Source organism: Pleurodeles waltl, chromosome 5 (genome assembly GCF_031143425.1).
Source record: "Pleurodeles waltl isolate 20211129_DDA chromosome 5, aPleWal1.hap1.20221129, whole genome shotgun sequence".
Lineage (NCBI taxonomy): Eukaryota > Metazoa > Chordata > Amphibia > Caudata > Salamandridae > Pleurodeles > Pleurodeles waltl.
In genome coordinates this window covers 1,767,218,254-1,767,245,976 of record NC_090444.1, presented here as the reverse complement: position 1 = coordinate 1,767,245,976, position 27,723 = coordinate 1,767,218,254, and the positions used below count along the sequence as shown (strand labels likewise).

The following is a 27,723-nucleotide window of genomic DNA, read 5'->3' as shown; positions in this document are numbered from 1 at the left end:
ATTCAAGATCCTCAGGTCCAGGATTGGCCTCAAACGACCATCCTTCTTGGGGATCAGGAAGTATCTTGAGTAACAACCCTGACCCCTCTCCTGCTCTGGAACCAACTCTACCGCACCCTTTGAAAGGAGGACTTGAACCTCCTGTTCTAGTAGGAAGGGCGGGGCGGGATGGGGGAGGAAACTCCCGAAAGGGAAGGGCATAGCCTTTCACCACAATGCTGGTGACCCAGGAGTCCGATGTTATAACATCCCACTTGTGGAGAAAGTTCAATAACCTCCCCCCTACAGGAGTGGTATGAGAAGGAATTGGTGGAAGACTAAGGCTGCTTCTCATGCTGCACCCCTCCAGAGGAAGAGGCAGAGTGCTGCTGGGCGGCTCCCCTGGTTCGGACCCTACCCCTCCCCTGTACGATCTGTAGGAGAGAGCAGTGGCAGGTTGTTGCTGAAATCTGCCTCGAAAGGAGGAGGATGAACCACGACAAAACCCCCTAAATCTTCTAAAGAGTCTGGACAAAACAGAAGAGGATGCCTGCAAGCCTAAAGACTTCGCTGTGGCACTACTCTCCTTAAACCTCTAGGGCAGAGTCCGCCTTGGAGCCAAAAAGTTTATCCCCATCGAAGGGAAGATCCAACAGGGTTGACTGGACATCCGACGAGAAACCAGAGCTACGAAGCCAGGCTTGCCTCCTTGTAGCAACAGCAGTACCCATAGCCCTGGCTACAGAGTCAGTCGTATCCAGCCCAGACTGGTTCACTTGGGTCGCCGCAGCTTGAGCATCGGAGACCAGGCTCAACACCTCCTGAGGCACCTCAGCATGGGACGACTATTTCGTCCATCAGGGCTTAGATGTATCTTCCAAAAATACATGTAGCATTAGTGGATTTTAAAGCCATGCTGCATGAAGAAAAAGCCTTTTTGGAAGAATGCTCCATCTTCTTTGAGTCTGTCTGAAGGCACACCCGGAAAAGAACCTGGGGCAGACCGGGATGAACATGAAGCCTGAACCATCAGGCTCTCAGGGGTTGGGTGCCTGGACAGAAAGCCTGGGTCCGCAGGAGCCACTCGATATCTGCGAGCCACCAATCTATTAACTGCCGAAGAGGACACCGGCTTCTTCCATATTTCCAGGATTGGATCTAACAGCGCCTCATTAAAAAGGCAGAAGTGTCTCTGCAACCGCTGAAGCCGGATGTAATACTTCTGTTAAAATATTAGGCTTAGGCTCAGACACCGGTAAAGGAAGGTCCAAAAAAAAAACAGCTGCTTTCTTTATAACAGAGTGGAATGAAGCAGCCTCCTCTGTATACTCTCCAGGCGATGTTAAGTCCCATTCTGGAGAGGTATCCAAACCACTAGCTGTATCTAAACCATGGAGGTCCCCCAGAGGTTCCTCCATCTCTCCTTCCTCCAATGCCTGCTTCTGATATTCCTGCTCCTCAAGAAGGCGAAGAGCAAGCCTCCTCGAATGCAACCTGGCCTCAATTCTAGGCGTCGACATGGCTTCAGCAGACATCAAAGCCTGACGCCGGATCCCTCAGCGCCGTGGACTTCTTCGGTGCCGTATGAGGCAGAGGACTGACAGAAGAAAGCTCCGGCGCCGGACCCGCAGATCTACTCGGAGTCACCAGCTGTGAAGCAGACGTCATAGGAGCCGGCGCCGAGCTAACACTTCCCACAGGAAGGAAGGGCATGAAAGGTGCCGGTCGTAACGGAGCCGGAGCACCCATGTTGAAGGACAAGGGGCCTGAAAGACCAGCCGGTCCACCACCTGGAGCCATCTGCTGAAAGATAGTAAACATCGCATTCAAAAATGCGGAACTGTCGGCTCCTGGGGCCGGGAAAGACGGATACTGAGGGGCCTGGGCTCGAGGTGACATCGGCGAAGCTGGTGAGAACTCCTGACGCTGCGGAACCTCAAACACCGACGGTGGATTCACAGGTGAGGTCGGCGAAGCTGGTGAAGCAAGAGGCGTCTGCGGCTGTGGAGAGATGGTGGGGCTAACTTTCCATGTTTTTCGGCGTCGAGCTGAAGGAGACCTCGAACGCGATCTCTCCCTACTCGACCGGCGCGGAGATTCATGATGACGCCGGGAGTCACGATGACACCGATGGGACTTCGGAGAGGATGACTTGCGTCGATGCCGCTTTTCTTTTTTCTTGGACTTCGCCAAAAAGAGCTTTGCTTCTCACTCCTTTAACGCCTTCGGATTCATCCGTTGACAAGAGTCACATTTGTCAACGTCGTGGTCAGAGCCGAGACACCACAAACAGTCTGTATGTGGGTCCGTCACTAACATTTTGCCTCCGCACTCATTGCAGGGCTTAAAACCAGACTTTGAGACATTCTTTCTTTCTCAAAGAAAGAAACAGTAACAATAACTAACTACGCAGAGTAGCAACAATAACTCCCTTGAAGAATACCCGTCGTTAGAATGGCACGGAAAAAAGGGAACGGACATCGGCGAGGACCTCTTATTGCCTGTATGACGTCATACGGCATTGCGTGGGCAATTGTGACGTCCTCGTCGACGTGCGGAAGCTAGTAAGAAGTTTTCCGTTGAATGCTGGGCAAGGGGAGAATTCAATAGGTGAGGAATCCACAGGTAGTTGTATCCATCAGAAGTTTTAGATTAATTTTGAATGAGTGTGCCATCTGTACTTCAAGAGTTGGAGGCGTTATGTGGGATGAGAAATATATTCTGGTAACAGACATTCAATCTCTATGTATCAGTATCCAACAAAGATGGATTGTAAGCATTTTTTGAAGGCCAAGCCCTAAATCGGCTTGAGCATAACTTAAGGTTGCTGGAGATGATTAAGTTTTGTTTATATGAAAATGTCTTGTTTAATGACTGCATGTACAAGCATATGCAAGGGACTGCCATGGGCATCTGTTTCACCCCCTGCTACATCAACTGATTGATGGGTTTGTGGAGAAACTTGAACCCAACCCGAGCTTGAAAAACTATCGAACAGATATCCCATGGGGACGCTATGTTGAATACTTACTAGTTAGTTGAAATGATCCCAGAGAAAAAGTGATGGACTTTATCAAGCTGACTGATTGTCGAAATCTTATGTTCGCAAAGAAATACAAATTTCAGTTGATTTTCTTGATACAAGATTAGAGGTAAAAGGAGGGAGGTTAGAGGCCTTATTATTCAGGAAACACACAAAGGGGAACATAGTAGTACATGCTCTAAGCAGTCATCCCCAACAAGTGAAGTGACACATACTGTATGGGGGAAGGTAATAAGAATAAAACGCAATTGTAATTCTGAAGAGAAATGTATTGCGGCACAATCAGACGCTAAACTTCTTTGGAGCAAGAGGCAAATACCCACAAAATACTGCATAATGCAGCAGAAAATATTACAACGGTAACAAAAGATGACCTTCTGGATAAACAAATCAAGACATCCAATGACACTTTCAGTAAAAAAGAGGCTACACAAAGATGGAGACAAAATCAGAATAATCACCACATGTCTCTAAAATGAAAGGGACAGGAATGTCTATCATTTCACAGATGATCCCTATTCTTTTTAATGAAACAACTAATCTGATTGGCCCAGATCCAGATATTAGCTGGAAGTCATTTTACCCAAGATAATTAACATGATATGGCTGAAGCAGAACTACAGGTTTGTTTTTTATTGAAACAGTGTATAAAGTGTAAGGACTGCACATAAAGCAACCAAAAATTTAATATGCAGTACAAGTTAGTCAAAAACGTTACATCGTACAGAAGTACAATACTTCCAAAACAGATTACACGGTCTGCTGTACTGAATGTCTCTGTTGACTAGAGGTAGTACAACATTTGATCACCTAGCATCTGTGCCAGTAGATATAAAGATCCAAAATACCCAGTGGCACAGCACTTCAAAACATTCATCAGGGAGAATGGACTAAAATGTCCCTTGCTGTTGTAGAAAAAGTAGAAACACCCTAGAGAATGACAGAGGTATCTGGAGCTAGGTGAACTGGCATCATGGTACCTTACATTGAAACTTACAAAACATTTGGCCTCCATATAAATGACGAATTAGCAGTCCACCTACCATGATGAGATAAAATGCAAGATATGTATGTCATTATTGGGACCTCTAGGGGAACTTCTATTTGTTTTTATTATGGTTTTACAGCCTGAATTTTTTTTTTTAAATTAAAGTTGAAAACTTCAAAACGTAGTGGTGCCCTAGATCTCATTATTTGAAAGAAGTTAAATAAACATCATGGTTTGTATATACTATGGACAGTGCCACTGAAATTAAGCAGCAAGAGAGGCTCAAATTATGCAACAGGGTCGAGTAAATTATGCAGCAAGAAAAAGGCAAATTATGCGGCATAATGCGACATTTTGTAAAAGCATTACTTCCTCATATTTTTACTTGCCGACACCGTCAGGATGTTGGCTGCACCTCATTAGTACCCATTTAACAACCAAATATAGCAAAATGCATCAGAAAGTTGACCAGTCCAGCATTGCTAAAGGGCCTTCCATTCAGCTGCAACATGTGTCACTGTATTTTTAGCAACTTTCTAACCGTTTGTGCTGGAATTATTTTTTATTTTTTTTGCTAAAATCTGCAGCAGACGATGGATTATGTGCGAACTGCGGCAAATCTATAATTATGTGAAATCACTGTGGATGCACAACCACATAAATCCAGTGACCCAGACTATGAAATGTATAGTATCATCATGGGGCACGCACACTTGTGCAACCCCTTCTATAATACTGACAGGGCAGGTGCACACTTCGCATCAGCGCTATCTTCAGAGAGTGCTCCCTCATTTGTATGGAGGCATGGCCCCATGCAAATCTGGAAATCACTTTCTGATCTTGCGCGGTATTATGGACACAGGCTCAGAGGCAAACATACCCAAAGGAGGCACACTGACAGTGCACAACAAAAACAGTCCCCTACAGGGCAACCCTCTTGTGAGGTGAAAGGGGATCTCATGGACCCCGAAACCCCACACCACACCTCAAGAAATCTCACAAAAAAGGTTCAGTCGCACACTGCAACTGCCTGCAAAGCGATCTCTCTTGCTCATCTTCAAGGTGCAGTTGGGTTGCCACCTGCACTGTGAAACACAGACCGGCTTTTATGCAGCTGCTCCGTATTTCACCAAATGTGATGACCCCACGACAGAGCAAGTCTGCAACTGCCCTGGGGCAGCATATATATTGGGAAAGGGCACACTGTCACTGTCCGCACCCAGCGCACATGTTTAAATCCGTTGTGTTGCAAACAAAGGCAGCGCACCCTATCACTTATACAAGCCCAGGTATCAAATATCTAAGGCAGTGGTTCTCAACCTGTGGTCTGCGGACCCCTGGGGGTCCGTAAAACTTCCTCAGGGGGTCCTCAGCTGCTTAGAAAATTAAATAATATTAACAGATTAGGCCCCAAGCTTTCAGAAGGGACTAAGTGGGGGGGCCTCAGATTCCAATAATGATTCAGTGGGGGGTCCCTGGTATCCAGTGATGATAAAGTGGGGGTCCACAAAAGTCAAGAGGTTGGGAACCACTGATCTAAGGGAATGCAGTTTAATACATTTGCAAAAGATAGTCCACTGGGGCAAGATTATATTAAAATGTATTATATGTTTGATGAACTCGGGTTAAATGTGTCATGTTTTTAAAAGAATGTACAATTCACGATTATATAAGGAGGCGGTAAAAAATAAAACACACGATACACAGTATGTTTCCAACTTCTATTAATGCACTTTGTTTCTAGTAACGAAGTTTAAAATCGCTCCTACCCATGAACAAGGCTTACGGCGTCAAGCCACACCCGTTAGGTCCGCATCCTAATATACTACCAGTGATTTATTCACCAGTCACACCCCCGCGTGCTTTTCTGGAGCGTCAGTGCGCCGTGATTAAAATGTAAACGGTGACCCACACCCACTCACCTGAGCCACCTCGGAAGGTTTGGCAATCACGATACCAGAGTTTTGATTGTCAGTGGTTTTTATTTTTACAGTAAATCAACTCGGTGCTATTTTTCACACAAAACGAAGTCAGTATATTAAAAACCACCAACAGCAAAATTGCACAAACCATAGAAAGAAAGTTCAAAGATGGAAACAGCTCAATCACAACTAGAAAGAGACCACGATCAATACTGATTGATGCATAGATATTTCGACATAATGTAGTATGATAAAATAAAAAAATTACAAAGGCAACAATTTTTACCTTATGGTTTTTGTGAAGTACTCAGAACCAGTGAACTGTGAGCATGAAAACTCCATGAATTACTCAGAATATATACACAAGTGCATTTGCATACTAACAACATTTAGGAAACATTGAGCTAACCACAGCGGCAGTGGAGAGCATCACATTAATAGCCACATCAGGAAATTGAAAAAAGACCATGAAGGGAAGTCAAATCGTAGGCTAGTAATGTCCAAAATGTGTCTTCCTCCTCATTCCTATACACTCTTACTTATCGTCCTAGCTCTACCTTAAGCTGCCCCTTCATTCCTGCAAATGTCCCTTTCCTCCTCATCTTTTAGTGTCAGTCCAATTCATTTTAATGCAATTTGTTTTAATGGTGCACTACGACATCACAAATGGCAATTAAAACCATAAAATGCTTAATACTGCTGTTGCATCAAATGGCTTCAAGTTTTACAAAAGTGTTCCTTTATGTCGACATTGGAAAAGGCCCGAAGCAACCCTGACATCGAAAGAACGCATATTACTCTATTCCACAGGCGTGGCTTCATTGCAAATGCCATGGTCTCCCTGCTCTGCCCCCAATTGCATCTCCTCTCGTTTCCCACTATACATGATAGTTTAGCACAGGAAGAAATGCAGCAAGATATTTGAAAGCATGAACTCCTTGCATTGAATTAGCTTTAAACCGTATAGGCAGCCTGAATAATTCTTACATGGCTCTTCTTACACAGGGAACTGGAGGGTTATGCAAGTCCCAGAAGCCTCAGTATCTCTTATCAGAATGGCTGTAAATGAAGCATCTTCTGCTATAGATAAAAAGAGTAGAATCTGCCATCATATCCCATCCACGTTGAAAGAATTACTATGACAAAGTGTACTATACTAACGTATGAGGCAAGAAGTCCAACTTACTGCCATGTCCCTGTTCACACACGTCGTCACCAGCAATGGAAGCATTTGCAGAACCTTGCAATCACCTCCAAACCACGTGCTGAACTTCAGCACAAACACCAAAGAAAGGAGAAGGGACCAGAACACACAAGCATCCTTCTGTTCTTTCTTCAGGTGAATGGACCAATAATTCATTAACAGTCGAGGTTCGTCATAACTGAATGCTGCACCATCCAAGAAACAATGTTTGTACTTTACAGAAAAGCAGCACGGCACTGAATAATAATCAATGGAGAACACTGGCGGTGGATACAGGGAGCAGAGGTCCGGAGCGTAATGGAACAGACACGGAGGAATAACAGCTACCGACACTTACACCAATGACTGGGACTAGACAAGACTAGTACAGACACACCAACCCAGCAAGAAGGGGGACCGCGACATGCGAAGCACTGCCCCCTCTCCCCACCTAAGGTTCACTCACTTAGAATGAGCGCGAGAACTGAGGGAGACTCCACAAAAGGGAAACTGAAAAGCTTTGTACAAGCGATGGGAATGTGTGATATATGGAGGAAGATAAGGGGACCGCAATGAACGTACTCTTTTCACTCACATGCCTACGACATGCAATCCAGGTTGGATTCCTTTTTCCATGACCTGAGACGCTGTGTCAAACTTCCCAGAGGCAAGATATCTAGCTGGAAGCCTGAGTGACCACTCCCGGCTAGAGGTCGCTTGTGCATGGGGAGACCCAACAGGTGCTGGACTGAAGGATGGCGACACTGATCAATTAAAAAAAAAAAAGCGTCCAAACTCTACTTAAAGAAAATTAAGGGAACGTACAGAGTAAGGACACAGAGGGGGAAGCATAGAAAGCCGCAATTCGGGTGAAGATCATAGCTGGGAAAGTCAGGGATAGAAGAGAGCGTTTGAAAAAGATTCTCAATCTAGAGAAGTAAAGAATGCAAAGCGATAGGGAATATGTGACAAGACCTGCGTCACAGCTGTCGAGAGATCTAGATTTAATGAGAGGATATTATTGCTTGATAACCCGAAATGAGGTAAAAACAGTCTTCATTGCCAGAGAAAAACACATCTATAAGGCAAGAGATAAGGCCGGCAAATTTTTGGCCTGGACAGGGAGCAAAGAAAAAGGAGGGTCGATTCGTGCGGGAAATCACCCTTGACACGGAGGGACACAGTAACAAATAGAAGGGAGTGGCAGCAGTATTTGCCGACTATACGAGGCATTCTACAGCACGATACCCATAGCCCCCACTGAGAAGTGTTGGGGTTTATTAAAGCCTGCGCTGTACAATGCCTAAGACGACCAGAAGAAGGCCCTAGAATCCGATATCACAGTGGAAGAAATAACACCGACAATGGAACAAATGCAAACAGTAAAGGGCTCAGGCCCCAATGGGTTACCCATAGAACTCTACCGAAGGCTGTCCTGGCCGATGTGACTCAATCATTCAAAACATACTTGCACCACTCACTGAATAAAACACTATTAGTAACCATCCAGCATGGCCACTTACTGCTATCCTGCGATGGCCCTCAATGCTCAACATTCACTTTAGTCAGCGGGCACAATACAGTTTTAGGAATGACTGGATCACAAAACGCTAACAGACTGTCTGGGGTTTGCACCCCGCCTACCTATGGATAGCAAATAGAGATCAATAAAGTGTGCGCTTTTCGGCATGGAGAAGCTGCAGTCAGTCGCATAAAGAGCTACACAAGGAAAAAAAAAAGTTACTGGCTACCAAGTTGGTTAAACATTCACAGCCTTTGGTTGTTCTTTCTCTCTGCTTAACGGCAGCAGTGGTTTTAGTCATTAAAAATGAGTAAGCAAAACAATCCTAGAGCGATTACTGGGTTTAACCTTGGGAGAAGAGTATAGAGGAGGAGACAAAGCGAGAGAGCGAGCGTGTGTATTGCTGAACAGTGCTACTGGGTACAGTCCCAGCCAACAACATGGCGAATACCGGCTCTCTTGGTGCATATTAGGAGTCCAGTCCCATGTGTTTTGTTGGATGTTAGAATGTGGTTTACTGGCGCGAAACAAACTGCTGTAAGCACAGCCATGCCCAACTTTATAGCATATTCGTCTTTTGGTGGAGTTAAGCAGGGTGTTACGTCTAATTGGCTCAGCATGTCTGTGGCGTCACGATCTCTACTGTTTTGAACAAGCACTTTGTCTCACTTGCTTATAGGCATGTGCTTAACACAGACCGGTCGGGGGAGGATTTAAAGGCATGGCGATCAGAGAAGTAAAGCGAAAGGCCTTAGGAAAAGAAGACCTAACTTCACAAGGCTCCTTCGCAGACCCATCTCCGATAACAGTCCACAGAACAACAAGAAAGTTTCATGGGAAGTAGATATTTCTCCATGCACAATATACCTTATTAGCAGGGAGAATACCTGGTTTCCGGTCATTGTCTCGCTAGCACAGTGGAGTACAGTGGCCTGCGAGTGTGGCCCCAAGATTGTACAGGGAGCACTGCTCTGTAGGCTCCGGCAGGCCATGCAGCCACTCTGCCAAACTCTGCCAAATATGAAAAGACTATTAAGAAAAAAAAGAAGAAGACATCCATACTCGTGTCTTCTGCACGTCAATAAATCGGAGTGGGTTGCATCACACCAGCTCGCTGCCTTTCCGGCACTCCGTAGCACCCTGCACACATTCCACTACACTGGTAACAGGCGTAAGTTAGTATGATGTGGACGCCGAGGTACAAACCACTGACTGAATACAGTTTTATCAATGCTCATGATGAACACGTCAGGATGCACGGGCGTACTTCAGATAGATCTATCAAGTCTTGAACATTGTCTTATAAAATTCGGTGCTTTGCAGTTCTTAGTTTTAAATTTGTTTGGACAACTCAGTTTTCTGCACTTCATTTTAAAACGAGGGATCAACTCCATGCCAGAAGCTAACATCTGCTGGTCACAAGTTTGAATCCAGCAAGGAAGATCTAAACTCCACCACCAGCTTTTGGGCCGTATGCAGAGCACCATTAATCTAAATGCCAGCACACATCTTGTTTACAATGTATAGAAACTGCTGAAGGCTGGTATGGAACACTGCGCAACAGAAAGTCATTGCGATGGGACGCTGAAAGTGCCGAGCATTGCACTCCAGCGTGTGGCTCATAGCAGGAATAACATGGTGCATAAATAACTGCCTTTTAGGTCTCAGAAAAAAAAAAAAAGGCAGATTGGCGTTTCTCCTAATTTGGCGCTGAATTTGAAGGAAATCTGGAACATGTTTCAAAACAATGAATCTGGACTTAAACACACCTAGTTTAGGGCACAGATTTCGCCCACCCAAGGGTTAGAGCCCTGCACCATGCCAGGTGCCTCGCAGTCCCCGTTTACAGAGCAGGCGCCGGGCCTGAATGAAATAACTGAGAAGCATTAGCGGGCTCGAACAACTGTCACATGCTCAGAGTCCCATGGCCATTACACCTCATGACTCATGACTCACCAGCGCAGGCATGCTGTAATGCTCCGTGCAGCCAGGCTGCAGTGCCGGTGCTATATTTGTAGGTCACTCCCTGGCGGCAGGATAGTAAAGACTGGCTCCATTCACAGATTGGTTTTGAGCTACAATGCGGCTTCCCTGTAAAAGCTGCGCAACCCAAGAGACCCAGCACACACTGAGAGACGGGTGACGGCACCAGCAAGGTCTATTTCTGATCTAGCCTTTTGTTGCACTATAGCACAACGAATAAACACCGATGAATCGTTAGCTTTGTGGGTCTGGCGTGTTTCTGAATATCAGAGGACAGCAAGTCAGACCTGCATAATGGGATGGTTAAGAAATTGTAACTGTACAGTTACAGCATGATGGACCAGAAGGCATCAGCCACGCAAAGTTACAGGCTCCCGGGCTTTGTCGTGGCCAAGATTTGCCCGACCCCGAGACGGAAAACGCTGCAGTTTTCAGAAGGAATCATTGTCACTCGACTGTCCCCCGACAGAGATCACAAGCGGGAGACGTGACGCGATAGGGCAGTGTAGTAACACTCCTGACAAAATCTCCAGCCAACACGGCTCTGCTCATACCGCCCCCATCTCACCGGCTCTTAGGTGACCTCAACGCCGCTACCGAAAAATACAATTACTATTCGCCAGCTGTAAATACTGTTCCCATGTCCGTCCGTTCTGGGATACATCTACTCAAAAACGGGCCGAACCAAGTCCTCCCCGCGGTACTGCGAGTAGTTAACACGTAGCATGTTCTGGTACCGCATGCACTGCCACTAGCTGATATACTGGACAGGCAAGTCCTTTCCACACTACAGTACTGAGGAATCCGATATCACACTAGAAGAAAGAACATTGGCAATGGGACAAATGCCAACAGCAATCGTGCTGGGGGTACAGGGAATGTGAAATTAAAGGCAGGTTATTTTTTTCTTTTCTTAACACACAACATTTGTAATCAAAGTCAAATCATACTTTATTTCGACCTTAGGTCATGTTTACAAAAAAACAAAAAGGGGGAAAAAAAAATCATTGTCTTTTTTTTTTTTTTTAACAGAACATCACGCTTACTTAAAATGAGATTTGCACAAGATAGCTCTCAAATGCCTCAACAACTGGGATTAAAAAGGGCCGGTCATAATCCAGAGACCTTCAATAATCCACCATGGTCCATTAAACAAACTATGCACATTCTTTAGCAGGGGGATAGCAATATGATAATCCGAAATTGAAATAAAAAAAAATAAGCCCCCCCCCCCCAAAAAAAAAAACCCACACAAATTCGAGAAATAAAAGCTCTACAATTACTGATCAATATTAAAACACTAAAATACCAGCAAATTAATATATCAACAAATTGTTTTACAAAAAGAGCAGGAATATGGTTTCTGAGCAAGTTGAATGGTCTGCTTTGAAGAAAAGAAAAACAATGGTCCTGCTTTTGGCAGACCATTGCCACTAAGCGTGTAAATACTAGAACAAATCAACTTAGAGCAACACTTAATACAAATCCAATTCCATAGGTACAGATCTGTAGAACAATCAAAAAAAATGCAGGGTTTTGCATTTGGGTGCCAAGAGAACTCAAGAATCAGCATCACAGAATTAAAATGATATCAAATGTTATAAAGCTGGCAGTTCGAAATGAATAGATGTAAATTCAGTTTTACCCAAGTGGTACAATCAACAGGGTAAAAACAGGTAATCCGACAGTCTAAAATATTAAAATTTAGATGGTGTATTAGTGCAATTTCACAAGAACCTAAATTACATCTTTGACAGAGGGGTCCTGCTTTCGGCAGGGGCATAATGGCAATATGTACGAGGAGCAGGACGTTGTATTCAAAGGACACATGGCTTACACACAAGAAAAACATTAAAATACATGCAGCGAGCGTAGCAAAAGATGTGTGCTGGCCTCTTGATGCGGCTAGCAGCTTCGGGGTAGAGTAAGACTAACACCTACAAGAATACAGTGGGGAGAACACACTGCAAACAGCAGCTTTAAATTGGGCTGGAGTTCACACCTGTTAAGTACAGAAGGACTAACTATAAACTGCACAGTGCAATAGCACACAAGAACATGGGCGATAAGAAAAAAAAGATTGTGATCCAATGGATCATTTAGGACCATTCCTGACAGACTATAATGGGGCCAGATAGGAGGCTACAGGAGCAGACCTTTACATAAGCAATAGTAGTATAGCAGAGGTAAAGGGTAGATTTTACCATTCATGACCTGAAATCCGGTCCCAAAACCCTACCAGAGCCGCACAGCTAAAAGGCTCTTTGCTTAAGCATTGCAAGCTAAGTACTATAGCCCAAAGCTATAGTAGCCCTGTGGCAAATAGACCAGGCTGCTGTTAAAAATTTGCACTTACTACTAAAGTGGAGGAGTCATATTTACAGATTCTATAAGCGTTAGCACGGTCGTAGAAGAACAGGGTATTGCCAAGAGGCATGATCCATTTTTCCCTGGGAGTTTTGTATGAAGGGCAGAACAGTAGGTGTTCGGGTGACTCCACATACAGTTTGCACATTTTGCATATATTGGCCTCTGGCTGTTCGATGCCCTTCGAGCAGGAAGAGCATTAACAGGTAGGGTACCATATCTGAGCTGGAGAAGTAGGGAACGAGCATGGGATGGTATTGGGAGGTCAAATAATTGCTCGGAACATGGCTCCTGCTTAACATGCAGGACATCTGTCGTTAGACGTCCCACCCCATTACTATGGAGGATCTGCTTGTTAACCATCCCCAATACCTCTGTTTGATTAACGTAGAGGCGTTAGCTGGGATAGAGCCGGGCCTCTCCCAAAAATGGGGGAAACCCAATTCATCCCAGACAGATTTAATTTCCCTCATCCAGCTGACCTTCTTCCAGCTACCTTGGTTCTTTAGTAAGTCTCTAACTGCTTCCCAAAAGGGCTCCAATCCCTCTGTCCTCCAAAGGCGGATCCAGTAGAAGGGGGGCCTCAAACCTGCAACATCTTTGATACTGTTCATCCCAAGATCTAGTCTAAGGGGAATCATCGGGGTGCCCTTCCCGGCTATATGTCTGCTAAAATTATTTTCTTTAATTTGTAAAGCATCCTGCTGTCTGTAAGAGCCTCATAATTCTGCTCCATACAGAGCAGGTCCCCTAATTTGAGCTTTATATATTTCTACAGTGGGGTTAAATTGGGGGGTGGGGGGAGAATTGACAACAGCTTTGGCTTTACGGCCAAAGCTGTAGATAATGGAATATAATGTGCACACCTTTGCTGAGGTGTGCGTCCCACCTTCCTGAATCCACGTTGACCCTCTCCAATGGGATAGAGTTCATTGATATACTAGCTTTCACTTTCTTCTTTCCCAAGCTACAGATCATGAACTTTGTTTTCCTGACGTTCACCTCCAGACCGAAGTCTCTGCAAAATAAGCAGAATTGGGTCAACCAAATTTTGCAGTCCAGTGGGTAATTGTGCCATAATGATGGTGTCATCTGTGTAGAACAACCCTAGTATTTTCTGACTGGCCAACTGTGGTGAATCATTGATAGCTATTCAGGTACTCGATACAGCTGATATAGAGATCTATCTATCTATCAAGGAAGAGGGTAGGGGCAAGAACACAGCCTTGCCTCACTCCACTCCCGATTTTAACTGGATCAGTTAATTTGCCGTCCTTTCCATTTCTGATTCAGGCAGCAGTACCTTCATGGACTCAAACAATAAGATTCAGGAGACCTCTGGGAAGTCCCATGTTGTTCAGTTTCAGCCATAGTTTATATCTGGGTACTAAGTCGAAGGCCCCAGGGAGATCGATGAAGGCTACATGTATGTTTCCTCCACCAATTTCTACAGTCCTCCATCTAAGTGCCAAAAATCTCAGCACTTGTGCTGACCGCGTGCCTGAAGCCTGCAAATCAGAAATAGCCTAGCTCTCATTAATCCATTCCTCTAGATGAAACAAAACCTGCTTTGCAAAGTTTTGGGAAGTTATCAAACAGACTTATTGGCTGATGACTGGAGGGATCGCAGGGACTGCCCCTCTTGAAGAGAGGGGCTATCTCTGCTCCCCTCCATGTACAGGGGATAGGTGCATCTTCGACCACTGCATTACAAACCTTGTTTAGGTAAGGACTCCAGATATCGAGGTTTGATTTGTAAAGGTCAACTGGTATTCTGTCAAGTTCCGGGGCCTTGCCCTAATTGAGGGATGCTACTGCCATCTTCGTCTCGGCTAAAGAAAATTTAATTGAGGGTACATTGATTTCCCTATTGAGGATCCGCTCCATATAATTTGGCTCGTCACTCCCAGAGTAAAGTGAGCTAAAATGTTTTGTCCATACTACAGGGAGAATAGATGTACCAGGCAGGGGCCGGGAGTCGCTGCTGTCATGAGACACAAACTTCCAAAACTTGGAGGCACTTTGGTTCTCACAGCCTCTAGGAGAGCAAGCCAATGCTTCTCTTCCCAGCTTCTTTGTGCCTTGGATAACTCCAGCCTGTAGTTCTCCCTTTATTGTTTTATTGGCTCTCTTATCCCCCTTCTCAGGTCCCTCAAAAGCTTGTACTTAGCTTTTCTGCATGACCGGTTGTACCATCTATAGCTACACTCAGTTCTCTTTTTGCCAGCAGCCTCTTTGATGAAAAATTCTCTTAAAGAGTTCAATAATTCCAAGTGATCAGCCAGGAGCCTTCTTTCATTCTCACCAGAAGGAAGCATATGTTCCATTTGGTCAGCCAACAGGTTATAGTTGAAATTGTGCACGGTGAGGAATTGATGGTTTCCCACTTGACGTTCCATGTATTATTTGTCACAGTGAGATCTTGATCGAGATCCCTAGAGGCAAGGGCCCCTATTATAAGCAACAGACCCCTGGTAGATAGAATCAGTGGGTCATGGTTGCTCTCTTCATGTTCCTTTACCACCATATGCCCCCACTAGCAGACATCTAGTAAAAAGTAATCAATATGGCTCCTATATGCTCCTCGTCTGAAGGTGTGGGAAGGATTAACATCTGAGCGGGAGCGCCCATTGCATGCGCGAAGACCATATGCAAGTGTAATGTCGACAATTTGATAAGTCACCCTGCTCAGTCTATGACCATTTTTTCTTAACTAATTGCGGGATACCCAAAAAAATATTTCCATCTTGATAAAAGCTTCTGAGTCAATGTGTAGGGCTCAAAAAGTAACACTGAAGTCCTCTGCAATTTGACTGTAATGGGCATCATATCTACTGGCTAGAATATTATCTGAAACAGTTATAACATTGCATTCCCGGCTGTTATCCACACTCCTGCTATAGATGTTTAAAGTAAGGGTTGGTCTCCGAGTAGTCAATAACAGGCCTTGTAGATCAGGACAGCCCATATCCAGTTACCTGACAGTTAAGAGAAGTGCTGATCCATGTAAGTAAGCCCCCCGTATGTCTTCCAGGGGACACCCTACTTGCTGGAACCCAAATACTCTCGAAACCAGGTTTGTGCTTGGGCTCCACATGTTTCTTGAAACAGGCAGATCTTATGTTCATCTATAAAGAAGCCCCAATCTGGAATGCACATTTTGGTTTCAAGACCTGCTACTTTCCAGCTAATAACAGTAACTGGCATATCATCCTGACTTGTGAAGTAGCCTATGTAGGACCCTCAAGGGTCGAGTTTTCCACTGACTCTGCTTTTAGGCTACCGACTCTAGACCTCCAGGCATCTGTCTCTGTGGTGGCGGGAGGTGTAAAACCCCTAACTGAGCCCCATGGGAGATAGATCTAAGTCTCACCGACTCCAGTTCCATCGCCAAGGGGCTCACTTATCCGAGGCATACGAGCAGTGGTCTCCTTAGATGCCTTGGTCGCTGGATTAGCACCAGAGTTCCCCCTATTAGTGGTGGCTAAATTGCTACAGCAAACAACCACGGGAATACAATCCGGCCCACCAATCGAGACCTCCTTGGCAGACGTGTACAGCATACCCCATAGTTCATTGGGACTCCTGCAAGATGCGAGGAGACCCTGTCTTATCACCGAGGTTAGAGGATCATTCCAGGGCTGGGGATGAGGGGTAGCAACCTCCTGTAGCACACCGTTTTGCATATAGGGCTGGGTAAGCCCTCCCAGTTCCTCTTCTAAAGTCTTTAGGAGGCTTTCAATAGAGCGTAGTCTTTTGGTGAACTCCTCCATTAAATACTCTAACATGGGGGAGTCCAAGACAGTAGGGTTCTCTTGTGGCTTTCCAAGCCTGTCACTCCCATTTTCAGAGCTAGAGCTGGTGGGGCCCATGATACACATGCGCTTATTCTTTAATTAACTATTGCCTTGCTTTCTTTTCCCTTTTTCTGTGGGGATCTTGTGGTCTGCGGCGCCAATCAGAGGACCCAGTGATGCCAATGCAGGCTCTGTCCCATCCAGTCTTGCCAAAGAGGTCTCCTGTAGAGAATCATGGTGAGTGATTGTTAGGGCAGCCCATTTCATCTGAACACGCGTCGTAGGCTGTGAGGATGGTGGGGGGTGAAGATGGCAGTTGACTATGCTGAAACAGATAAACTGCACTCGGAAAATTCAATCTCTTTTTCTATAGCACCGACAGCCTTTTGTAGAAAGGCATCTAAAGTTTTGTTTATTTTGAAGCTGTCTTGGGGGAGGCCCCCCTCCCCCTTTCGTCTGACCATATCCAATTCTCTCCTCATGCTCGCTGGACCAACCCCCCCCCCAACAGTTAATGCAACAGTTGATGCAACACTTGTTTCCTCATCTGCCAGTGATCTCACACTCCTCACTTGAAGAAAAAAATAAAAAAATAAAAACTTGCTGCCTGGCGTCCTCACTGGTGCACTGTTGCGCTACTGGCCATCTCGCCGGCCGGCAAGGGGGGGGGGTGTTGGAGGTCAAGCTCGGCCAGGGTTTCGATGCAAAGGTTTTACTACGCACGTTGGCACCACCGGGCACCTCCTGACCCCCCCCATCACGTTGCACTCACTGGATCAGCAGGACAAGAAAGGAGGAGTGCCACAGTCCCCCAGCTCACCTACAGCAGATGACCGCCGGGCACCTGTCCCTACGAATAACCAGACTCACGCAGACCTCTCAGCTCCTGCTCCACCTCCCTCGGTCAGCAAAACAGCATTGGGCACTGGCCGTCTAGGGGGGAAATCGCAAGGGTCTCCCAGCAGCAGCTCCGTGGGCACCCCTTCTCTCCGGTTGGGGCCAGGGGCAACAAGCAAGGACCCGACGAGGGCTTAGTGAAGGTCTCCCTAGTAGGTCAAGTCGCAAGAGCACTGGATCGCATATTGTCGAAACGCCAAAGCTACTCCGCGTCCATGTCCACCATCTTGGAGTGGGCGTTATCTCCTGTCCTCTCATTTAAATAACTTGCAAATTATCTATACAGATATGAGAAAATATATATTTCAATAGTTGGGAAAGCACGTTTTGTAATTAGGAAATGGAATGGAAACAGATTTTAATAGGATAAAAAAAGGCCCACATTATTCGGTGATGTGCAAATACTTTTTTGCTGGAACCCAATTTGCACACTATTGATTGTATGCTATATCATTTTACCAGTAAAAGTACGTTCTTGTGAAAGTTTATGGCCATTTTAATGTAAAAATGTGGTGTCTAATGACAGTGCACTACCACACCATGCTTTCATTAAACGTGAGTTTTTAAGCATGGAAGTGGAAAACATTCCTGCCCCAGCTTTGATGACAGTGCTATCAGTGAACCAAGAGTTAAGTCAGGGGTCACATGTAACCTATATGTGGGTTTGATTTTTATTACACATGGAGTAATACAGTTTCGCCCAGTGGTTCCCAACCCGTGGTCCAGGGACCCCTGGGGGTCCGTGAAACCTCCTCAGGAGGTCCGCGACTGCTCTGAAAACTAAATAATATTAATAGATTAGGCCCCCACCTTTCAGTAATGACTTCGCAGGGGGGTCCCCGGGTTCCAATAAAGAGTCAGTGGAAGTCCCTGGGCTCCAATAATGATAAAGTAGGGGTCCACAGAAGTCAGAAGGTTGAGAACCACTGGTTTAGCATATTAAACCAAACAAGTATTTTTGTACAGCAGAGATGCTGAACTCATTTGAAAGGACTCTCACATGAGATAATTAAAAAAGGCAACTGAAAAAATATTTGCTTAGGGTCACACAATTTGAGACCAGTTTATGGGTTAGTTAGGTCAATAGATTAATGAAGTCACTAGACCTGCAGGTCTGTTAACATTAATTATTTTTTCAGAGCCTGATAACACTAAAAATGTTTCAATTCTGTAATTATGAGACTTTAAATTCAATATTACTTATGATTATGGAATGGCTAGTGTTTGTCAGACTGTCTCAATCACTCTGTTTTTGTTCAATGTATGCACATATTTCCTTCCATTTTGCATCCATCTGCACATCTCAGATCTTAACTCTTCAGCACCCTCTTTTCACTCTCTCCTGAATGCTCTTACTCGCATCTCATTCAGTTCACACACCCCCGCCAAACACAACGCACCCATTCACCTGTGAGCAACCAGATTCTCTTTTACTTACTCCTTGTCAATATTTTGACAACTGTGCGCCTACCTCCTTAACACACATTTGCACAGAATTACAATTGGACTGGAGTATGTGATCACTGCTATATGCGCTAGGCAGAGGCGCCAAGGATTGGATGACCAAGAATTCTGAATATGTTTTTAACCCACTGACACACGAGAAACTTGCACTGCCTTCAACATCGCCCCAGAGCACTCACGTGTGGTCCTTCATTCACTTGGAGGTAACGCGGTTCTAAGTATGCATTACACAAAATGTATATGCTACACAACGAAGAAAAAAAAAAAAAAAAAGCAACATCCTGGAATTAGTCACTCTTAGGGCAAGTAAAACATACAAAGTAACAAGGACCTAAATTGTTGACGTCGATTACCTTGACTTTTTTTACATTCATTGTTCAGAAGTCAATTAGTGTTGTTAGCATTACAGTTAAGGGCGTGTTCATAGGGCCCTTTCTTATAGGGTCCGTTTCAATGTCCATTTTTAATCATTACTGGGTCTGAGACTTGGATGGACCCAGCCCACTTAAAGCCCGAGTACACTCCAATATACCGGCCATTAAAATCAAAATAACTTCAAACATGTACATTAGGAGTTGCTTTGAAAGAAAGAACTCCAGGCAAAGTGCTCGAACTAACAGCCACGGGCTGCATGTACTTCAGCAGCTGGTGAACAAGCCAGCACAGACAGGGAGTGGGAGAAGGCATGCGACACCAAACAGCTGCTAAAAGAACAAGGAGAGAGCTTGTCACGATCTCCACATGCGAATGCTGCTGCTGGTGAGCTTTGTTAACCAAAAATAACCTTCTAAATTGTCAAACAGCGTGCCAGGGACCTTAAAAAGACGCATATCTAGGAACCACTTCTTAAAAAATAAAAGAAAATAAAACTGGCCCTATAAAGCTGGACATGACCGATCAGCTAACCAAAATGAGGAGCAATGAAAAATATAATAAACATATTGCTGACTTTGGTAACAACGACGATTAAAAAAATATCAAAAATAAGCCTTGAACTCAACGTACTTCACGCGGCGCAGCAAAACAGAGGGGAATTCTGACCAATTAAGTCGGAGTTTGTGCTCCCTGTGCACCAAGGCCATCTCATCAACATTTGCCCTTGGACTAACATCAAACTTTAAGGAAGATTAAAGCTAGTTACTGAGCAATAGTGAGGTCACGTGCGCCAGGCAAAGTGCCTATCCCGCGAATCTTACATATGTATATTGGGTTACAGTCTAAAAGACTTGCCAACTGTGGCCCATTAATCTTCCATACAAAAGGATGGCCCCAAGTCCAAGCGCAAATGAAAAAACATAATGCGTAAAGTACAATTTTCTGTAACCATCCCCCAGTCCCACTTGGCCATATGCTTCACGTGAAAGGCTGGGGCCTGCAGTAAGGTTGGCAAATCACAAATGCAGCAGCAGAGCCGGAGAACATGCAGGATCCCAGGGCACATTCCTCACGGAGTCTTGCACCAAAATCCAAGAGCAGGTTTTGCTCATAAAAAAACAGTTATGTGAACATCCCCTGTGAATCAGAAGCGATGCTGTGCCAGGTTTCAACCCCCATCTCGCAAAATAACGAGAGAAAAACAGAATTTCAGTCCCCAACTCCACCCACCACATTATCGCAGCCCTGCAGGGGAAGGCTGGGGGGTTAGCGAGGGTTTTCCTGGGCGATGAAGGGGTTTTCTGCTTCGTGCGTATCGATTGCGAATGGAAAGAGGTGAAAAACAGCAGCAGCTGCTGCAATGCAACAAACCAGACAAGGCAGCGAAAATACCGGGCTATCGAAGGTGCCCACACAAGCCACCGCAGCTCTCAGTGATCGGTTTAATAATAACACCAAAGAGAGCTCATGGTGGTTTCACTGTACTTGGAGGCCGATTAAAGGTGAGGGGGCGGCTCTCTGCAGTAAGAAGAAATATCTTCTTACCCGGCTGGTGGAGCTGCACCAGCCCCAAGGGAAATGGTTGAAGAGTGTGCATATGTGCAATGCTTAGGGAGCACAGAATGAGGGCGTGGATGGGTGCCGCCCCACTCCCCTCCAATGAGCCACCTCCCCATTACTAATGGACCCATTATTGGTCCCACGGGGGCAGCTCCTTACTGAGCAAGTACCCCTGCGTCTGGATACGTTTCCCAAACCCGAGCTATCTTCTTGTCCCATTTTAAGACAAATGAAAACCCAAATCATATTTAAAAATATGAAAGATTGGCCACATGCATTTGTATGCTGTACTAGGAAGAGTACAGTATTATTAATGCCACTACCTCACAACTTTTTGGCTCAATTGATAAATTCAATTCCCATCATCAATTAAAGTAACGGCACCCTGTCAATCCACCAGTATTTATGCAGACACTAGTTAAATGTTCTATTCGTGGGCCCCACTTGGGGCTTCGGAGACACTTATTTAATCACACCCCACTGGTTTCATCAACCTACGTATTACATACTGAACTCTGACTACTTGTGTGGTAGGTAAAGCCCTTTCTACACTCTTCACCCGTGTGGAAACGCTAAGCTGGGACATATAGGAACAGCCTGCAGCACAGATATGGGAAATAAAATGTCAGAAGACAGTACATGGATGAACCTAAGGGAAAGCTAAGGCAAAGTGATCGGGTATGGTGGCTGCTTGGCAGGTGCGTAGGTAACATCACCTGCGTTTGTCCACAATATCTTTATGTTGAAGGTACGACGGCCTGTAAGGATCTCCCCCTCCCCCCCCAAATTAACCAGAAACACTACCAGCACCCAGACCCCAATGCATGTACTCGCACTTACACCCACCGCACCTTTATTGCATTTGTCCTTCAAACAGGTAAATACGGATAAGAACCCCAGTGGCAGGGGCTGCGGGCGATTCGTTATAAAAAGTTAAATTAACCCGTGCATTGCTCCCTGCACGGGGGCGGGGGCTCCTGCTGCACACACCGCTAAAACGACGAATAAAGCCGTTTTTTCAATGGGAGCCTAAATATAGCGGCGGAGCGCGGCATCTCCTTGGTGACCGGCCGCTGCTCACCTCATCGTGGCCGCTGCTGGGAGTCCGGGCGGGGGCGGCGGGTCCTCTGGAGTCCTCCCCAGGGTGTCGGGGGTACCGGGCGCCGCGCAGCTACCAGGCGGGGGCAGCCCCGGGGGGCCCGGGCCATTCACCGGCCGCGGGGGGCGGCGGAGTGCGGGGCAGCGGCGCGCGGCTGCGTCCCGCCGGGCTGGTGGCTCGCGCTCCTCGGGCTCTCGCGGCCTCCTCCTGCTGCTGCCACCGGCTCACGCGCTCTCTCTCCCCTCTCGGGCTCCGCGAAGCCAAAGAAATACCGTTAGCGGTCGCCAGCAGGGGGCTGCGCGCGCTCACCGAGGGATGGGGAGGCGGGGGCGCGCCCGCAGCACCGTGGGATGGAGAGGAGGAGCGGGGGCGCGCGCAGCTGAAGGGATGAAGGAGGACGGTCCCCGGGGGGGCTGGCTGACAGTGATGGGGCGGGGGTGACGGCGGCGAGCGCCCAAAGTTCACAGGGGGGGTGGGCGCGCTCAGCCAGGAGGTCTGGGGACAGGCGAGGGCGCGCACAACTTCTATAGGGTTGGGAATTGGGATGGGTGAAGTCCACGAAGTAGCTGGAAGGATGGAGTTGGGGGGCGGGGTTGTTTGAGCAAGGAGTCGGCCCTTGCTCGGCGGGAGCGCACGCGTCCGCCATCTTGAAGTAATCCAATTACGTTGAGCGAGTTGAAGTAGTTACCCAGATACGAACATATTTTTTTGTTTGAGGCAATCTACGAAAAGATTGCGTTCCTAAAGCGAACTTAAGAACTCTATCTGTGTTTTGTGATGGCAAGTATTTTTTTTATTACTTCTTAAAAACAAAATGAATATCAACAGCGTTACATTCAGGTTGTTAAGTACACAATAATGTGGATTACATGCAAGCCTCATCGAAAATTCAAATGTAACTTCGTGCGAAATGTCTAAAAGTATGGTCATTTCAAGATGGCCGCCGGCGTTGCTTATCGTCCAAAGAAGGCTTAATTAAGCACCCCTCTCCCTCTCCCCCCTTAAGTACTTGGGGAGAACACTTTCTTCCATTAACTCGTTCAAAGGTCTTTGGGTACTATTTCTAGTTTAACCTTAGCTTCCCATTTAGCCAAATTATGTACCCTTGAACAATCATTAAACATATTCATCTGCTCTCTTTTTTGTAGGGTGACCATACATCCTGTTTTTCCCTGAACAGTCCCAGTTTCCAGTGGTCTGTCTACATTGTACTATACCACCGCTGTCTTATGGCAGGGTGGTGTCATATTAGACCCCTGCATAAGTGTAACCTGTTGGTTCAGTCCAGCGTGTGCCGGAGTTCTAATAAAAGGAGTGTGGGCCGTGGCTAAGGCATGAAGCAGTCAGTAGCAGAGAAGAATAGAGCACAAAGACAGTGGCAGAAGTTTCACACCCCTGACCTGCTGAAGAAGTACACAGGTTGACAAAACTGCTGAAGACACAAGCCAGCACTAAGGTGAGAAATGGGAAGCAGCAACAGCTCATTTAAAGGATTCAGACAATTCTTTCTGGAGAATGACACAGCGCTTGACTGGAAGAAAGGAACCAAACCCACTGATACTAGGAAAGACTTACCTGGCAAGCAGCAAAGAGACAATGCAGAGGTCCTGGCTGACACCCTGGAGACATACTTCAACATCAACAAATCAACTGGAGTTGTCTTCCTGGACATAGCCAAAGCTTTCAACCTAATATGGCACAGAGGACTAATTTCCAAGCTTATTAAGCTAAAGTTTCCCAGCTTCCTGGTAAATCTGCTGATTAGCTACCTGGAAGGACGCATCTTCCATGTGGAGATGCATGAGGAATGCTCAACTGTACGCCCTTTTCTTCCTGGAGTGCCTCGGGGACCAATTCTTGGACCATTTCTCTTCAATATATTTACAAATGATTTTCCCAAGGACTTAAAGAAAACACACCTTGCTCTCTTCGCCGATGATGTTGTAGCCATTTCCCAATCTTGCAGCGAAAAGGAAACGGCAAAGAACCTTGAAGCTTTGCTCAGGAAAATCTCTGGTTGGTACAGCGACTGGTGGATGAACCTCAACACAAGCAAAACCATAGCAACATTGTTCACCAGAAAACAGATCAAAAAGCATCCATATATCTGCCTCAATCGAGAGAAGATAAAGTGGGAAAGCAGCAGCTCATACCTAGGGGTGAAACTTGACTCCAAACTTGGCTGGAGAAACCACATTGAGAAGACATGCCAGAAAGCAACAACCAAACTGACTGCATTGTACCCGCTTCTGAGAACAAAATCAGTGCCTATACGGAGCAAAGTGTGTGCAATAAACAAAATTATTCAACCTACAATGACATATGCTTCACTAGTGTGGAGTGTTTGCAAGCCGGAGTATGGGAAGCCTCTGCAGACCCTACAGAACAAGGCCTTACGGATAGCTACAGGTGCTCCTTGCTTCGCAAGAACAGCACACCTCCACAGAGATTTGGATGTTGAGATGTTGGATGACCATCTCCGCAAACTCAACGTGAAATTCTACAAAAGACAGGATCAAAAGGAAAACCTACTGATTAGGAAACTTGCTGACATTTCTGCACACCCTTTTGACCGCTATCCGTGGCCTATCACAGCGCTGACCATGTGAACCAACTTCAACTGTGACAAAGAGTCACAGATCAATAAGCAAACAAAACAGTGATTTAACAAGTCCAAAACGTATATGGAGTATTGAGGCTACCGCCTCGATACCTAAAACAGTGCTGTCAGAAGGAATCTGACATCCAGAGAAGAAAACTGGAGAACTAAGGCAGTCGTGTCTTGTTGCAGACAGTAGCAGGTGTCTGTCATTTATTAGTCTTGGCCAGCCTGCGTGCCCTGGGCTTCACATGCAAGGCCAATCACCAACAGGTCATTGGCAACAAGGTGGGTGTGTGGACCCCACCTGCCCCGTGTACCAAAGTCAGGGCGGAGCTGCGTTGGCCCAAGCTGCTGCGCTAGTTGACCCCTGTGGACCCGACCTCAGCATGGGCACTTGCTCTACTCGGCTGCAGATTACGCTGCCTACCACCAGAGGGCACCAACCGGGAAAAAAAATCTCAATGCTCACGTGGAGCAAGGCAATGCTGTTTAGTGATCCTGCCACAGGTGGGTGTTGCTGCCAGTTGTACATAGTGCATCACACAAACAGAGTGAAAGAGAGATTGGAAGTGCCACGCGATGCCACACACATTCTGAACTGCATGTAAACACTGGCCCCCTCACCACCAGTACAGACATTGTGGGGGAAGAGAGAGCAAAGAAAATCTTGGTCTGGCAGCTGTCCCAGCTTCTGACGGGACAGTGCAGTGAGTGGAAAGCACACAAGAAGCCACCCCTAAGCCAGACCACAGCTGTGACACAATTGCAGCCATACCATAATGGCTGCTGTCCCAGCCCTTGAACCGTTTGCTCCACGCCTGCCCCAAAATGCAAAGACTGGGTGGAGCATCTTCAGTCCTACTTTGAAGGGGCCAACATTCCCGTAGAACGACAAAGAGCCCTCCTGTTACATTTGGGTAGGAAAGACATTCATAAAATATATAAAACGTTGACAGAGGAAACGCCAAAATCGTACATAACCTTGTTTTGAGCCCTGAACAGCCATTTTGAACCGATGGTGAACAGAGACTACAAGAGATTTGTACTTCACCAAGCCCACCAAGAGCCCAAGGAGTCTCTGGACGGGTTCTACAATAGATTAAAAAAGCTGGCCCGCACCTGTGGATTCGCAGATGAACAAGAAGAGATATGCGGACAATTAGTACAGGGGTGCTTATCCACAAAATTACGAGAGACAATCCTTCCAAGAACCATGCAAATCGCTATTGAGCATCCTGACCTTAGGGAGGTTGAAAGAACTGTCGAAACTCGGAGCTTCTCACATGGAGGCTGCGCTCCATAGACCAATCAAAACAGAACAGGTCAATGTTGCCAGAGCTCGCTCTATCTCTGCAGCTTAGAAAGGACCTTCAGACAATCACAAACAGTGTGGATACTGTGGGGGTCCTCCTCACCGACTTAACGACTGTCCAGCGAAGAGGCGGCACTGTGCCACATGTGGGAAGTACAACCATTTTGCAAAAGCCTGCTGATCCGCCAAGTACAAGGCCTCGAAAGAAGTAGTCCAGGTGGTCTCTGAGAACTCCGAAGGCCAGGAGGATATGGATGATGATGCGGAAGACTATGTGGTTCACAACATTTTTGCCGTAGGAGCTAGGCCCCAAACTCGTCGGCCTCTCCCAAAGTGTAAAATCAAGATAGGAAATCAGAAGCTCACCGCAGCCATTGATACCAGCACATTCATTTAACTGATATCAGAGGACACCTGTTCCTCCCTAAACAAACCTCTTGCGCTAACCAAAGCGAAGATTCGAGTGTTCGCATTTGGCCAGAAAAAAACAATACCACTATTAGGGTATTTCCAGGCATCGATATCCCACGGAAACATCAAGACCGAAACATTAATCTATGTAACCAAAGGAGGGACAGGCATGCTAATCAGCGGGCAGACAGCTGAGGCGCTAGGGTTGATATAATTCGCCTTGGGAGTGCATGAAGAGAAAACAGCTGACCTTCTGAAAGAGTATGACAACGTCTTGAAAGGCATAGGTTTTCTCACAGGAAGGCAAGTCAAACTCCACACTGACAGGTCAATCCAGCCGATTGTCCTGAGACACCAAGCGCATCACCTTTCATTTCTGGTCCAAAGCTGAAGAAGAATTGATCAAACTGGAGAAAGCTGGTAAAATTGAGAAGGTGTCGGGACCCACACCATGGGCTTCCCCGAATGCCATCACTACAAAGCCCAAACAGCCAGAAGAAGTCCGCATCTGCGTACATATGAGATTACCTAATGCTGCCATCAAACAGGAGTGACATTTGACGACATTCTCAGCGAGCTCACAGGTGCTCAATGGATCTTCAAAGCTGATTTGACATCTGGCTATGATCAACGACCCCTTCATAAGGACTCGCGCTACATCGTAACTTTCTCAACCCATCTGGGGTTGCGACGCTATCGCCACCTTAGTTTTGGTATCTCCAGTGCAGTGGAAATCTTCCAGAACTCAATTTGTGAGGTACTCATCAGTCTCCCTGGAGTTCTCAACATCAGCAGCGAGATCCTCATTTATGCCAAGTCACTGCCAGAGCACTATGATCACCTAAGTGGGGTCCTCCAGAGGATCTGTGACGTCGGTCTCACATTACACCGAGAGAAGTGTGACTTTCTTAAGCAGAAGAAAAGCTTTATCAGATACACCTTCTCCGACGACGGCATCGCCCCAGACAAGATGAAAGATGTAAAAGTCTATGTGAACTTCATTACAGAACACTCTCAACCGCTTCCAATATCCCTGGCAACTTTGCAGCAACCCACAAAGGAAGACAAATGCCTACAGCTTGTTCTGGCCGCACTTCAGTCAGACAATTGGCATACTCTTAAGGCACAACTGCCACCCTCCAGAGGCCAGAAAAACATTGGAATCCCTATTACATGTCCAACAAGAACTATCAACAGATAATGGAGGGTGTCTTTTGAG

The 27,723-nt window shown here is 46.2% G+C and overlaps 1 protein-coding gene across 2 annotated transcripts in view; it reads right to left on the bottom strand.

Moving 5' to 3' along the window:
• The window catches only part of ENAH (ENAH actin regulator), a 490,360-nt gene extending 467,947 nt beyond the window's left edge, over positions 1 to 22,413 (bottom strand). The window contains exon 1 of one of the 2 annotated variants that reach the window (XM_069236196.1): positions 22,162 to 22,413. In XM_069236196.1, the coding sequence (XP_069092297.1) occupies positions 22,162 to 22,166 (5 nt within the window). In that variant the 5' untranslated portion in view covers positions 22,167 to 22,413. The remainder of the gene's footprint in view (positions 1 to 22,161) is intronic. The other variant, XM_069236193.1, reaches the window with a different exon arrangement.
• Positions 22,414 to 27,723: the final 5,310 nt, after the last annotated feature.